The following is a 15,932-nucleotide window of genomic DNA, read 5'->3' as shown; positions in this document are numbered from 1 at the left end:
AAAATAGCACCCAAGTGTCTGAATAACCACTTTTTCGCCATTTTTCCATCCATGAATATTTGAATTAAAAAATGATCAAGCTGTCATAAAGGTCCCAAATTGGTATAAATTAAAATGGCAGCACATAACTCACATAATGACACCTTAAAAGGGGGCATGGCTACCCACCGCAAGGAGAGGAAGCACAGCACCTGAGCTCCAGTCCTAACCGAGGCTTTAGATCGGTGTTCCCAGGTTTCTAGCTGTCGGTTCTGGTCTCAAGGCACTCACCAACTTGCCGGACCACCACAGCAGCAAATTGAGTAACACCGGTGGCTCCAGGATCCCGCTATCGGGATTGTGGCTGCAACACATGTGTGGCGGGTAGCAGCTACCACTTGGAGACTCAAGCTGGAAGCTTCGTAGAACAGGGCAACAGAGCTAGAGACCTAGCTTAAGCCTTTCTGGACTATGGGCGAGTTGTGAGTTTACCGCTAAACCTCTAATCCCCCCCTCCAGTGCCCCTCGTTTCCTTCTTTCAGGAACCTCCTTTCAGGAACCTCCTCTCCACCACTGTTGACCCGGGTATAGGTCCGATAACGATTTCTGATCACGCACATGTCTTCATCTCTCTTCTATCCCCCCATAATAGGTATAAAATTAGACCTCATTTGTCATCCACAATTAAATTAACCAGTGACTTTACTAAACAACAAACATGTAAGTTTGGACAGTCTACCATCAGTAAATCTGGTAGATGTCCCTTATAGTAAAGGATGCATACACACAATTTGGCCACTAGGTGGCACGTGTGTATAGAAAAGCAGCCAAGCAGAGAGCAGAGAGTCCACTATAAGTAGCATTATAGCTCTCTTATTTTTATTATATGTATTAATGTTTTCTATTTTTTTCACAGGTTTCGGGGACCCTTTGGATTATTTTTCAAGAACATTTTATAACATCTATTAAAATGGTCAATCAGGGGTCTGGGGGAGTTTTTATTTCAATAAAATATTTATTCATTTGTGTGTCAGATTTATTTATTTTTACAACATTGAAGTCTTAGTAATATTCGCTATCTTATAGAAGACAATTACTATGGCTTAGTGTTAGAACCAAGCCCCAAATAATTACCCAGGCTCCCACCGCCACCACGGGTGTGGGAAAGAGGTGGTTACACTGATGGTTTGGCCCTAAGGTGGCATCAGGTTGGTTTTGCTAGGCCAGGAAGGGCCAATAACAGCGGCTTATCGTGCCCTGTTACTGCTAGGCTGCTGGTTGGAGAAGGAAAATGTGTGGACAAGGCGGTATAGGACCCTGGAGTTCTCAAATCAACACAGGTAGGCAATCATGCAAATATCTGGTGGCCATGCGCTGTATTGGTGACCTACTGGAGCCACATAGAGCATAACATAAGAACAGTAACAAGGTTGGATATTTCACTGACCCACTATCGCACCTTGACACCCAATAAGACAAATTTAGTGGCACACCTAATTGCAGCTGCAAATTCCCTGATTCCGCAATTGTGGGGGTCTAAGGAACCCCCAGCCATTGCAAACTGGATAGCAAAGGTAAACGAAATCTGTAGCTTGGAGGAACTCCTCAGTAAAATTTGCTGGAAACATGACACTTTCCACAAAATATGGGCGATGTGGTAACAACACAAGATATGCCAAGAGGGCTCTGTACCAGAGTAGATCACGCTCAGTCATTCATGATACCAACTTTCCGACCCCCTGCCGATATACAATGAAACGAATTCCCCGTACATGTACTCTATTTAGGCTTACCAAAGACGTACTAAGGGAGAGGGGATAGTACTCTATCCCCACGCTCTCTTCTTAGGCTTACTATTGCCATATTATTACATGTGTTAAATGCTGACTCGTTAATGTATGGCGTGAGAGGGGCAGTCCGGGGAAGAAGCAGTGCCTCAGACCACCCCCTCATGAATGCTTACCCCCTCACTCATACACATGAGCTTTCAGCGGTCCGGCATTCTGAGCCCATGGCCCTGCAGTGTTTACTAGCTTTATCGAAGGGTTCTGATAAAGCTAGCAGATTAACACTGCTAAAAATGGGGTAGCGCCAGTTGCTGCTTACTTCGGTAAGCAGCTCCTAGATGGTTTTTTAAGGATGACAGGTCTTCTTTAAGCCAAATCAAGTCGAAAAACAAATTTCCTTATCTAAAGAAAAAAAATCTCCCTGACCTAGAATATGGGGAAAGAAACTACAGTGTTAATTCTTACATGCACCATGGCCAGGCCTGGTGCGAGCACCTGGCTTACCCAGGCAAGTGCCGGGGCCCAAGGGTGCTATATGGGCCCACTTTGGCGCTGAAAAACAAATTTAGGCCCCTGGATCAATTGTATCAGCGTGAGGGGACAATGTGGCTATGGGGGGGCAGTATGGCTTATGGGGGCACAATGTGGCTTATGGGGGGGGGGGAGAGGATAGCTGCACATTGGCATATCAAATATAATAGTTGGCTGATAGCTTCTAAAAAAATCTTAAATTTTTTAACTTTTTAGCAGCAATCAGTTGGCTTGTATCTTTGATAATAGTATGCTGGTGTGCAGCTATTTAACTCTGCGCTACTCTGAACTTTTTTTTCCACAAATCAATACTTCCTGGAATGTAGAATAACTTTGCGATTACCTATGTGCAGCAGTTTATTTGCTATCATTCTCAGTTTAGTCTACTTTTGCACTAGCTTTTCTCCTGTCTGTTCTGATTTCTCTCATGATTTGTAGAGTTTTAAACAAGATACGGACTGGAATAGGGGAGAGGCTGCTGCTTACTAGTCACATAGAAGTCATGTGACTGTGCTCTTTGTACTTCGCAGAGCTGAGTGTGTGCAGTGCTGTGGATGAAGAAGTCTCCTATACAGATTTGTAGAACATCTCTCCTGTTCCCTATCAATCACTCCATCCAATTCCTTAATTCTACAGAAATTTCTCTGTCCCTCTCTGCGCCCTCCCTCCTCCTTCTATTCAGTACTTTCTGCACAGTACAGAAAGCACTCTTAGTGCTTACAAAGCACAGACTATAAACTTTATGTAACTGTTTCACTGCTGGTTTGTATTACTTATCACATGCTGTATATTCATCCATGTGAAGAAAGCTGAAGGCTAGTCAATATATACATCCTCTATCCAGTGTTCAGTGGATTTATGTATAGGAATCTCATAGGATTTGCTGCTAAATTACTGCATTAGAGAACATAAGGTATCATGGGAAGTGAGGGCAGCCACAATTTGACTAGTGGCATAAACAGGAAGAGGTTAGTCTATGCCCATTTCACTGCTGCCGAATAAGATTTTTGATAAATATCTTCAGAACGGAAAATGTCATAACTCTGGTAAGAAAAGGCATTGTACTGTTCGTTTTTAAAAGGGTAATCACATATGACAATATGGTAAAAAATCATTATAACATTGGAGTTAAACTTTAAAGAGAAAATTATGTATAAAAAAACTCAGGCTGAGTTAAAACTTCGCGTTTCAATTGCGCTTTGAAATGCAATTGAAAGATTCCTCCCCCAATCACACATTGAGTCAACATTTTGTCCCCTGAGCATTTAGTAAACGTGCAGGAAATAAAATGGTGACTCAACGGGGCACATATATCATAAGTCTTCTTTGTCCGTCTGTTTTTTGGGACTTTTCTTTGCTTTTCTGCTGGTCAGGTGTATCTTACATTTTTTTTTCCTTATTGATACATGTGGTGTTTGATCTTTAGTGAATTTGTGACCTTTAAAGCAAAAGTTACAATCAGTCTTCAAAAGTCGCAATTAGTTTCAAGCTATTTTCTAAACCTGGTCAGGAGCAGTCGCAAATTTGTGCCAGAATTTGCAACTTTTTTTGCAACTTTCACATCTGGATTAAGGTGATAACTCAGGGAACACTGCAGAAAACTAGACAATGGCGACTTTGAAAGGAGACTGTTTTAGGTGCAAAAAAGTTGCAAATGAGCACAAGCACCATGAAAAGTCCCAAAAATGAAAGAAAAAGGCAAGCCAAAAGTTTGATGCATGTACATCAATGTGTGACCAGGGTGGCAATTTTATTGCAATCAAAATGTAAAAAAATGTACCGTATATACTCGAGTATGAGCCAAGATTTTCAGCACAAAAAATGTGCTGCAAAAACTTCACCTCGGCTTATACTCGAGTCATGAGAAAAAGCAAACACTGTACTCACCTTCCGACGCCAGCCCTCCCCACCCCCCGGCAGGCCCTTTTCTATACTGCAATGCTCCGGCATCAGCTCCATGTCCCCACGCTGTCCGTTGCAGGGATCGTGATGTCAGGCGCTCGGCACATACTATGTCAGCGAGCGACTAACATTACAATCCCTGTGACGGACCGCGCAGGGACACGGAGCCGATGCCGGAGCATCGCGGTATAGAAGAGTAGCTGTTGGGGGGGGGGGGGGGGTGTCGGAAGGTGAGTACAGTGTTTGTTTTTTTCCTACAGGAATTATATTTCAGGCTGGGCTGGGCAGGCTGTAGACTACAGGGGGCTGGGCAGGCTGTAGACTACAGGGGGCTGGGCAGGCTGTAGACTACAGGGGGCTGGGCAGGCTATACACTACAGGGAGCTGACAGGCTATACACTACAGGGGGCTGGCAGGCTATATACTACAGGGGCAGGCTATATGCTGGGAGGCTGTGACCAATGCAGTTTTAAAATTAGGGGTCTTGGCTTATACTCGGGTCGGCTTATACACAAGTATATATGGTACTAGAAGGTAATATTATTGACTGAAACCACTGCCTTGAAAATCAACAGGAAAAGATTTAGTAATATTAAAAAAAAACTATTTTCTACTTTATTACAATAAGAAATCCTTTAAGTAAATCCAGCAAAAAAACAATTTTCAAATGCTGCATTCCAGAACCAAGGCCTAGCATTTTTTCATCCATGGTTAATTCTGTTAACATGTGCTTTCTGGTTAGAAATTTGGGCCATGTAATACCCCTAACATAGGATTAGCCGTTCCATGCTTGTGGTTTTCTTTCTCTCCATCAGCGAATAGTAACACTCTTGTCGTTATTCCGCTGTATTCCCTAAACCAGGCAGCTTTTTCCCCATGTCTCCTTTCTACCGACAGATGGATTGTAGGTCACTGACGGATTATTCAAGATTATATCTACATAGAATAGGTCAGGCTTAAGTACTTCCAATGCATTACACATTTTAGTGAAACTAAAGATAATGTCTTGATTAATGAAATATCTGTAATGTTCGGGGCTGAAAATGTATTTTTATATCATAGCGTGAAAGTGACAAATTATTATGGTAATGAGGAAAACGCTGGAATCATTTCTACATCTATTTATACACTAGACGGGATAATAAGCTGCTAGTACATGCCAGCATTTTGCGGCCTTGACACTTGGCATCACTGGCCTGCATCTCCTCATACATCTCCTCCTGCACCTCAGTCACATACCACCTTTCATCCTACATCCCTCTGTTGGTGCCCCACATTGTCCTAGAACAGTTCTGAAAGAAACACTCCAGTCAAAGCTAATTCATTGAATAATGCACGGTGCAGGGTCTGAAGGGAGGAGCATGACTCATTTTCATTGTATTGCTAGAGTCATGCTCCTCCCCTGCACAAGGTATAATGCACTGAATCCGCTGTGACTGGGGTGTTCCATGGCTTTTAGCACCACTAGTATCCTGATGACACCGGTGGACCTGCTATGAGAGTTCTGAGTGGGAATTGCCATAAAACTCTAGGTACAAAGGTAGGAGATGCACTAGATGATTGGTTTTCAACCCGTGATGCCTGCATTCCAGAGGGGGCATGCCCATGATTTTCAGGGGTACACCCTGTACATGGGACAACTGTGGCTTAAAATCGACCAGGTCTGACCAGTGGGAGACTTCAGTCTCTGCAGCATTTCCTCACCTAGTAAGAGGCCGGAGCCTCTTAGTATATCCGCCTGCAGTGCCACAGGAGGGAATTAAGGCTGGCGTTCAAAATACCCATCTTAATATTGTACCCAAAATGTGCTCCTTTTTCTCCCTGTGGTGTGAATTTAAAGGAAATCTACCATTTGATTTGATGCATTATGAAGTAAACAAACCTTGAGAATGCTGTAGCTACACTGATGCAGGATCAGATCTTGTTTAATCCCTGACCTGAGAGGTTTTGCTGAAAAAACAAATATAGCTCCTGCGCTTCTCCACTCACATTAAGGCTACATTTACAATGCCACATGGGGGACATATGTACGGCCGACGAATATACGGCCGATATACGTCCCCCATAGACGGCAATGGGCGCACGGCGCCCTATGGGGGTGGTACAGTGCAGCCCTATATTTTCACGGTATACAGCGCTGCGCGCCATATATCCCTATGGAGAGAGGGTGGGATGAGCAGCGCTCACCTCCACCTCTCCTCGGGCGCTGCCGTGTGCCCGTCGTGCTACGGTACGGCAGGTAACAGCAGTGTGAATTCAGCCTAAGTATGCGCTTCTCCGGAGAATGATGTAATCACTGTGTTGTGCCAGACAGGCAGAAGTAATCAATTGCTGCACCATCCCCCAGCTGCTGTGTATGAGTGATCCAGCTCATGTTGAATATTCCTATCTAGACAGTTCAGGAAGTTCAGTGTAAGGTGCAGGCTGAATCCTACCCAGCTTTCCCAAGGTCCTGAATGTTATATTTGTTTTTTCAGCAAACCCATTAAACAAGATATGTGCCTGCATCCGCGTAACTACAGAATTCTCAAGGTTTGTTTGGTTCATAATGCATCAAATCAAATGGTAGATTTCCTTTAATTCTACATGTTGGAAAATCTGCATCATATCCATTACAGCAGCACCAAACATTTTTTCATGTATATTCCAACATGGAAAATAAGCTGAAATAAATGTTCCAAAAAAAAAAATCTACCAGTAGGTGCAACATGCCCAGCAGTGGTGACAGCAAACAGAGGTAGGAACCCAGAGTGTAGGACAGCTAGTCTAAAGCTGTCACGGATGCCTGGTATCCGTTGTGGGCCTAATCCACACCCGTCTGGGCCGGCAGGTCAGAAGTAAGGAGACCATGTTGGTAACAAGGTATACCCTGAAGCACTACCGGTGTAGGTGACACACCTACATCTCAGGACACACTAAGAGATGCAGAGATTCCTAAACAACTCACGGTTCCCTTATCAACGGCTTAGAACAGAAGCAAACAGCAGGCTGGAAACATCTCCTTCCTTTTGGAGGACCTGCATATAACAGTAGGAATAGTCCTGGTTAGCATGAACCTCATGCCAGTGGTGATCTGGGCTGTCAAGTATCTCCAGTGAGCAATGTCGGCTCAGCTACTTTAGCAGAACACAATGAAGTTCTTAGCACAAATCTCAAGCTCCCACAGCTCCAGGCAGAGCCTTAAGTGTCTGTCTAGGCAGAGCTATAGGGGCACATTTACAAAGGTCCTTCCACCAGTTTTCTGTGCAAAATGTGCAAACTGCTTGTAAAGGTATTTAAGAAGGTACCGCGCCACATACAGTATGCAAATTTTGTCACTAAAATGGGCGTTCTGGTGCACAGTCGGACCCTGTGTCACATTCAACATGCAAGTCTGACAGGATTGTGTCACAAGCTGTATGTTAAAGGGCACCTACCACCACAAATCTACCTATAAAGGTAGATCGGGTGGTAGGTGAATCAATGGGACGTGAGGATAGCCCTTTTAAGGGCTAATCCTCACGTCCCCGCACTTTTTTGAAAACTTTTATTACCCTAATATGTTAATTTTGTTATGCGGCTACTTGGGCGTGGAGTAGCCGCCTCTGAGATTACACGAGGCGGCTACTCCACGCCCCGGTAGCCACTTTACCCCTCCTACTCACCATGTTCGGCGCGCAGCTGCTCGTAGCTGCGCGCCCTCGGCCGCCGATCCTGCCGTCTGCGCATGCGCAGAACAGCAGGCCCGCGCCTGTGCAGCCCCGGCTTCGGAGCAGGTAAATAAAATCCATTTAACCCTTAATAACCGCACAGCAAAATATACTTATCTAAACACTCTCTGGTCAGTATATGGGAGTAAAGTATTGACAAAGCATAGCTGAGCAGGTAATACATTAGGGGAAATGGCTTTAATAGAGGGTGACCCAGCCTCAAAGGTGCTATAAGCTTGAAGGTGGCATGGGTGGGGTCTGAAGCCTTCTCCAGCCAGCCCCAGGATGCTAACTAGGCATAAATTTCAGTAAAGGCCTGTCCAGCGGGACATTCCATAGGGAGGTTCTGTTGTTTCTATAACTCCCTTTGGCTAGAGATGCACTGGATCAGTGGACTGCCCTTGGATGGCACCATATGCAAGTGCTGTACCATGGTATACAAGCTGGAAAAAGACAACCTTTAAGAATTAAACAAAATGTTTTTTTCCCCATAACCTGTGATACTTTTGCACAACCTTACACTGCCAAAACCTGTGTAAATAGTGTCACTAAAAATGGTTGGTGTTTACTGCAATAAAATGTGTGAAAAAGCCATATTTCCTCGCACTGCAACGTACAGCAAGTGAAAGGGTTTGCAAAACACTGATCAGAGCTGGAATATTTGTGACCTTAAGGTCACAATTAAACCTTAGGGTCACAATTAATCCTTTGGGTTCACTGACACTGTCCCGCGTGTCACAGGGTGTTAATCTGTTATTGCACTTGTTATTCTGATAGAAGGGACCCCCATCCTGTGTTCCCTCCAGAAGCTGTCTATTTCGATCCAGGACCCTCCAGCCAGAGATAAGTGACTATAAGTGGTGGCGCCTGGGGAACACGTATTATCCGCCCCATTCACTGTTGTTACTGTCAGTTATTACAGACACATACTGGATTGGACACGTATAAGACAAGCACAGTTCCTCCTGTCCTGCCAAATAGTGCAAGACCCTAATGACCCCCGAGCCATCAGGCGGCACCCGATCCTCCACGTCTGTTCACACGCATGCGGTACCTGGAGCGCGGTATCACGTTCCCCACTCCGGGCTCCATGGCTGCAGCTAGCGACAGCTGCCGTGAGTTTACGCAGTGTTACCCTGGCAACCAAGGACGCACTAAGGGGGCGGGGCTCCGGATGACGTCACGGTTGATCCCGGTAGCTCCTCCCTCCAGCGGCTCCATTCTAGACAATGCGCTACTTAGGAGGAAACAATGGAGGTTCTGCCTGGAACAACCGCATCCCGGTCCGGTCTATGGTGAGGCGGTTGGATGGAGGCGCAGCTCAGGATGGAGCGGCTTACAGGAGGTTCCGCCTCACTACATAGCTGCAGGACTGTGGGGACGGTCCTGCAGCTGCTGCAGAACATCTGTAAAGAAAGCAATCTTTTTTTTATTGTTGATTATTTTTAAGTATTGGTCAAATGAAAAAAGCTTGCAAAAATAGTTTTTATCTTTTCATTGCATTTAATCAAGTGAAATAGTTAGTATAACCTAGACTTTTTTTCTAAGGCTATTGCACCTGAAAGTAAGAAAAGTTTTTTTCTACATTTTTTTTTTTTGCGACATCTAGTGGTGCAGAATAGAAAAATAGCCTTTGACCTGTGCCCTCACACACATGCCCAACAGTGTGCCAGCCTCCTCCCACCTGTGCCCTCACACACCTGCCTGACACTGTGCTAGCAGCCTCCCACCTCTGCCCTCACACATATGCCCGACACTGTGCCAGCATCCTCCCACATGTGCCCTCACACACCTGCCCGACACTGTGCCAGCATCCTCCCACTTCTGCCCTCACACACCTGCCCGACACTGTGCCAGCATCCTCCCACCTGTGCCCTCACACACCTGCCCGACACTGTGCCAGCAGCCTCCGCCTCTGCCCTCACACACCTGCCCGACACTGTGCCAGCAGCCTCCACCCTGTGCCCTCACACACCTGCCTGACACTGTGCTAGCAGCCTCCCACCTCTGCCCTCACACATATGCCCGACACTGTGCCAGCATCCTCCCACATGTGCCCTCACACACCTGCCCGACACTGTGCCAGCATCCTCCCACTTCTGCCCTCACACACCTGCCCGACACTGTGCCAGCATCCTCCCACCTGTGCCCTCACACACCTGCCCGACACTGTGCCAGCAGCCTCCGCCTTGTGCCCTCTCACGCCTGCCCGACAGTGTGCCAGCATCCTCCCAACTGTGCCCTCACACACCTGCCCGACACCTGCCGTCACACACACACGTTCGACACTGTGCCAGCATCCTCCCACCTGTGCCCTCACACACCTGCCCAACACTGTGCCAGCAGCCTCTGGCCTGTGCCGTCACACACCTGCGCAACATCGGCCAGAATCTTCCCACCTGTGCCCTCACACACCTGCCCGACACTGTGCCAGCAGCCTCCGCCCTGTGCCCTCACACGCCTGCCCGACAGTGTGCCAGCATCCTCCCACCTGTGCCCTCACACACCTGCCCGACACCTGCTGTCACACACACGCGCCCGACACTGTGCCAGCATCCTCCCACCTGTGCCCTCACACACATGCCCGACACTATGCCAGCATTCTCCAGCCGGTGCCCTCACACACCTGCCCAACACTGTGCCAGCAGCCTCCCACCTGTGCCCTCACACACATGCCCGACACTGTGCCAGCATCCCCCGACATGTGCCCTCACACACATGCCCAACAGTGTCCCAGCATTCTACGTCATTTGCCCTCACACGCATGCCCGACAGTGTGCCAGCATCCTCCCACCTGTGCCCTCACACACCTGCCCGACACTGTGCCAGCAGCCTCTGACCTGTGCTGTCACACACCTGCCCGGCACTGTGCCAGCATTCTCCCACCTGTGCCCTCACACACCTGCCCTAAACTGTGCCTACACACACATGCCAGACACTGTGCCAGCATTCTCTGACCGGTGCTCTCACACATCTGCCCCGACACTGTGCCAGCTGCCTCCCACCTGTGCCCTCACATACATGCCCGACACTGTGCCAGCATCCCCCAACATGTGCCCTCACACACATGCCAGACACTGTGCCAGCATTCTCTGACCTGTGCCGTCACACACCTGCCCGACAGTGTGCCAGCAGCCTCTGACCTGTTCCCTCACACGTATGCCGACAGTGTGCCAGCATCCTCCGACCGGTGCCGTCACACACCTGCCCAAAAATGTGCCAGCAGCCTCTGACCTGTGCCCTCACACACATTCCCGACACTGTGCCAGCATCTTTCGACCTGTGCCATCACACACTTTCCCAACAGTGTGCGAGCAGCCTCCGAACTGTGCTGTCACACACCTGCCTAACATTGCCAGCAGCCTCCGACATGTGCTGTAACTCACGTGCCCTACACTTTGCCCTTACACACATGCCCGACACTGTGCCAGCAGCCTCCGACCTGTGCCGTCACACACCTGCATGAAAGGACATCAATCATTAGTTTATCGGTGGTAAACTGTCCTGTAATGTATACTTGTTACCTCTAGGGGATGATGAGTCTGTTTTCAGCATGATCCCATATGATGCAGAAAAGAAGGTTTTAAAAATATGAAAATTAGCCTGAGGCGCTCAGGCTTACGTCACCTCAGCGTCTCATGTCTCCTCCGGTACTTAATTTATGCACCTCCACCCCCCAGTTCATTAATATTTACCCCTCCCATCGCTCTGGCAAGACTGCCGGTGATGTCATCCGGCTGTCTGGAAATCTAGCGCATACACAAGATCTTCTACCTTGCGTAGACTGAAGGTTTCAAGTGCGGCTGCGCAAGGAAACCATGTGCAAATTTCCAGCCAAACCTTTTAAAACCTTCTTTTATGTATCATACAGACCCTCAGAATGTAGCTTAAAACAGGCTCATCATCCCCTAGAGCAGTGATGGCGAACCTTTTAGAGACCGAGTGCCCAAAATGCAACTCAAACCCAACTTACTTATAGCAAAGTGCCAACACAAAAATAAAAAATAAAAAAACGCATTATAGATAGAATTGCCCCATTTTAATATTGATGTATTTTATTTATAGCTATGTCATATGTCACATATAGGGGTCTGCTGACCTTTATACGTGACCCCAATCCCAGTGGCGTAACAAGACACCAGTGGGCCCTGATAGATAGATAGATAGATAGGAGATCGATAGATAGATAGATAGATAGATATGAGATACATAGATAGATAGATAGATAGATATGAGATACATAGATAGATAGATATGAGATAGATACATAGATAGATACATAGATAGATACACAGATAGATAGATACATAGATATGAGATGATAGATAGATATGAGATACATAGATAGATAGATACATACATACATAGATATGAGATGATAGATAGATACATAGATAGATAGATAGATGATATATAGATAGATATGAGATGATAGATAGATATGAGATAGATAGATAGATAGATAGATGATATATAGATAGATATGAGATGATAGATAGATAGAAAGAAAGGAGATAGACAGAGAGAGAGAGAGATAGATATGAGGGTGCTGGAAAGATATGAAATAGCTGCATGATGTAGTTTATCGATCTGTCTTGTTTACAGGCAGCTTTGTCAGAGGGATATTTACAGGATAGCAGGGGAGAAGGGGAGAATGAGCTGATGCTATACTTTGTGTATGTCATTTATTACCTTTCTATACTGCAGATGCTACATGCAGCCCGGGCTCTGGTGATTCCTCCTCCCTCCTCTCCTCTCCTGTTGGCTGGTCGGGTCAGGTGACCAGCCCTCTGTGTGAGTCCCGGCTTTAGCAGGGGGGAAGGCAGAGCAATGACTGTGCCTTCCTGCCGACATTACTGTGCTCAGGGGTCCCAAAAGAGCACATGAACAATGACAGCCCACTGTATCTTAGGGCCAGATCCTTATGCCCCTGCCCACTTCTATTATGTGGGAGCAGCTGTATCATGCTGCTCTCTTCTCCTCGCAGTGGTTTCTATGGGAACCACAATAACATTCAGTGCTCCCGACAGCCGGAGGTTCAATGGTGACAGCGTGCGTGCCCACAGGAACAGCTCAGCGTGCCGCATGTGGCACGCGTGCCATAGGTTCGCCATCGCTGCCGTAGAGGTAGAAAGGTTACACTATGGGACAGTCTACCACTGATAAACTGGTGTTAGATGTCCTTTAAGCGTTTTGGTCAGCACTGCTTGAATTCTCAATGTGTCTCAATAAAGTAATCTTGGTGGGTTGTGTGGTAGTGGCTTTAGTGAATGAATGTGGTGGATAAATGTGTGGGATGTTTGTTAGGTGTCTTCTTGCGGATTGGAACTATACAGTCCACTACCTTGTCTTCTGCTCTTTGTAATTTTGTCCTGTTGGTCATAGGGCACCATACTTGTATTGTATATATTGTAACCTTTGGCTATAATGGTTCATTCCGCAACACTGTTGTATTATGTTATTATGTTTATTCCTCTTGTATTGTCATCTCCTTGTTGAAAAGCAAAACACTCAATACTTAACACTTCCTATAGAGCTCTATTAACAAACTGAAACCACTCTTTTAGCTAAAAATTATTTCCCTTACATCCCCATAAATCTACTTTATTTTATATTTCCTGGCATCAGAGAAGGCTTGTCCTGGCCGGCTGGCCCCTCACATCTACTCCACCCCATGGCCATACCTATTCTCAGCATGGTTATGTGACCAGGGTGACATCATCAAAGGTTTTTTAGCCTCCTAACATTAGCAAACTGTACCCCATGTATATATCTGATCACACAAAATCCAAGCAGTCTCCATGGGGGCATGCAGTGATTTCATGTGATCAGATACATATATGGGATAGAAGTTGCAGATGTAACAGGATCTTAGCATACATCACTTTGGTCACATGACTTTAAGTTCCTGATGATGTAATAGGCCTCTTTCTCAATGTTTGATACAGCAGACTATAATAGCAGTGAGAACTCTCAATCATAAAAAGTATGACTCAATTAGAGAACCATTAAAGGGCAATGCTTTTTAATCATAAATTTTAATGTCTTTATTTTGGGTGGGTTAATTTGCATAACAAGTTCTCTTAAACATCGAGTACTGGCCCAATATATACCTTGATGAATGTTGGAGTTAGAGGTCTTTACTCCGTACAGTGGTTCTTTCTAGGTCCTGCCAATGTCTTTAGTCTACACAGATGTGTGAATGTAATTAATAAACCCTGGTAGAAATCACATGCTCTTCCTTCTTTTATTTGTGACCTGTTATAATGGGGTGTATTTAGAGAAAACTAGAAACTTTTTAAATGAATAAAAGTCCATACTAGTCATGAAGCTATTATAGAAAATGGGAGCATCTTTATCCCCCTGGCTAGTACTGTATGACTTCTCACTCCATCACCAAGATTTAATAATTTGCACATGTTTTAATTCATGTTCCAGTAGTTCATGTTTCAGGTTTACACACTTGCCATGTTGTGCCTAGGGATGTGTTGCTATGTCATCATGCATGAATGGGTTAATCGGCTTTAGGTTGTGTTGCTTATTAAAGCTGGAGGGCAACGGCAGGAGAGAATGGTTTATTCCATTGAGATTTAGCAGCTGTTGTGTTGTTTTCCCCTATTACGTTCATCTAGCTTTATGCTGAATCGTCGAATAGATAAGCAGTCGTGAATACTGCCAAGTTTTTGGAGAAGACACCTCAAAATCTCAAATTATCCTGCTTCCTACAGGAGGATAAAAATACATTTTATATAGTAAATTAATTTTTTTAACATGATCTGTTTATCGTGGATAGTTAAATTAATCGTTCTACCCTTGGCTCTCCAACTAGGTAAGAGCAATATCTATCTGTATTTTGTTGTATTTGCTGTGTAATTTTCCTTATACTTTTTACAACTTGTTGTTTGTACAGTTATTGTACATATTTTTAGCTTTGTGCTTGATATTTCTGGCTTCTACAGTATTAGCTATTCCTTTTACCGTAGTAAATTTGTATGGAGTTTCATTTGAATAATAAAAAAGTTAAGGTTGATGATAAGTAAACAATAACATTTTTTAAAAATGTAATTTTTTTTTAAAATGTTAAATACTGTTGTATTTCACTCACTGTCTTTTACAATATTTACCTATTTAACAGTACAGTTGAATGTACTTGGGTTTTTACAGTTTATGGCCACTCCAATTGTACGTTGTCTATAATACATTGTTATAGATCTCACAATGACCCAATGGGAAATATACTGAAATATATTTATATACTAGACCATTGAAATAATAATTTAAATTAAAATTTGCTATCAGGGCCTAAATGTATTATAATTCCCTGGGAAATAAGCTCCCAAATGCAGTGTCCCAGTTTTAGCACCGGCTTAGCAGAGCCATAGGCACGCTTAGGTTAAAATGTCAGAATAAGTTTTTATTTTTGCTGTTTACTATGTCACAGCTGCACTAAGGCCTCATTGCAATGCAGTTGCACTATGTGATATTTTATAGTGTGTATTATGTTACATTTGTGTAAATGTATTAGAAACAATTTATTTTACTTCTATTACATATATTTTACAATTCAATGCTTGTGGATTTCTCTTTTTTAATTTGGGTCAAATGGTTATTATTTTTGCTTCTATTCATCTCATTCCGATTTTATAATAGCCAGAGCTTTAGGGATGATTCCAAGTCATATACAGTATTTACGTTGGTTGTTTATTCACTGCGTTATGCTAGAATTACATGACAAACTAACGGTATATCCCTACATCCGATACTAGTTGTAAAAATCTGGAAAGTATATTACCTACTGAATTTGTGGCAAGTAATGGAGGCTTCCCAATTCATTGGGATATAATGATGATAGGACCCATTCAAAAGGGGTTAAAAAATCCCCCCTGTGTATTCATTGAGGTTCTCAGGCTGAAACTGCAGCAGGACACATAAGAGTAGTGACAATTACTACAAGGCTATTGCAATGTGTTTTCTGCATGAGAATTTACATAAAAGATGTTATGTGAACATAGCCTAAAAGTAGTGTACAGCTAAATGGGGGCAG

The 15,932-nt window shown here is 44.7% G+C and overlaps 2 protein-coding genes across 8 annotated transcripts in view; one reads left to right on the top strand and one right to left on the bottom strand.

Moving 5' to 3' along the window:
* TSNAXIP1 (translin associated factor X interacting protein 1) overlaps nt 1-12,737 on the bottom strand; it is a 34,026-nt gene extending 21,289 nt beyond the window's left edge. Inside the window, exons 1-2 of one of the 5 annotated variants that reach the window (XM_072117634.1) lie at nt 8,943-9,001; nt 7,147-7,216 (exon numbers count right to left, since the gene is read on the bottom strand). Coding sequence is in view for 1 of the 5 variants with exons in the window: in XM_072117631.1 (XP_071973732.1) it covers nt 8,943-8,980 (38 nt within the window). In the remaining 4 variants the exon portion in view is untranslated. Of the gene's footprint in view, nt 1-7,146; nt 7,217-8,818; nt 8,919-8,942; nt 9,158-11,412; nt 11,433-12,580 lie in introns of those variants that run through there. The other 4 variants (XM_072117633.1, XM_072117635.1, XM_072117631.1 and 1 more) reach the window with 4 other exon arrangements.
* The window catches only part of NRN1L (neuritin 1 like), a 54,693-nt gene continuing 47,808 nt past the window's right edge, over nt 9,048-15,932 (top strand). The window contains exon 1 of one of the 3 annotated variants that reach the window (XM_072117638.1): nt 9,048-9,183. In XM_072117638.1, coding sequence (XP_071973739.1) covers nt 9,063-9,183 — 121 coding nt within the window. In that variant the 5' untranslated portion in view covers nt 9,048-9,062. Of the gene's footprint in view, nt 9,297-14,457; nt 14,718-15,932 lie in introns of those variants that run through there. The other 2 variants (XM_072117639.1, XM_072117640.1) reach the window with 2 other exon arrangements.

The sequence above is a fragment of the Engystomops pustulosus genome, chromosome 7 (genome assembly GCF_040894005.1).
Source record: "Engystomops pustulosus chromosome 7, aEngPut4.maternal, whole genome shotgun sequence".
NCBI classification, from domain to species: Eukaryota; Metazoa; Chordata; class Amphibia; order Anura; family Leptodactylidae; genus Engystomops; species Engystomops pustulosus.
Note: the sequence above shows the minus strand (reverse complement) of the source record. Positions and strands in the feature narration are given on the sequence as shown.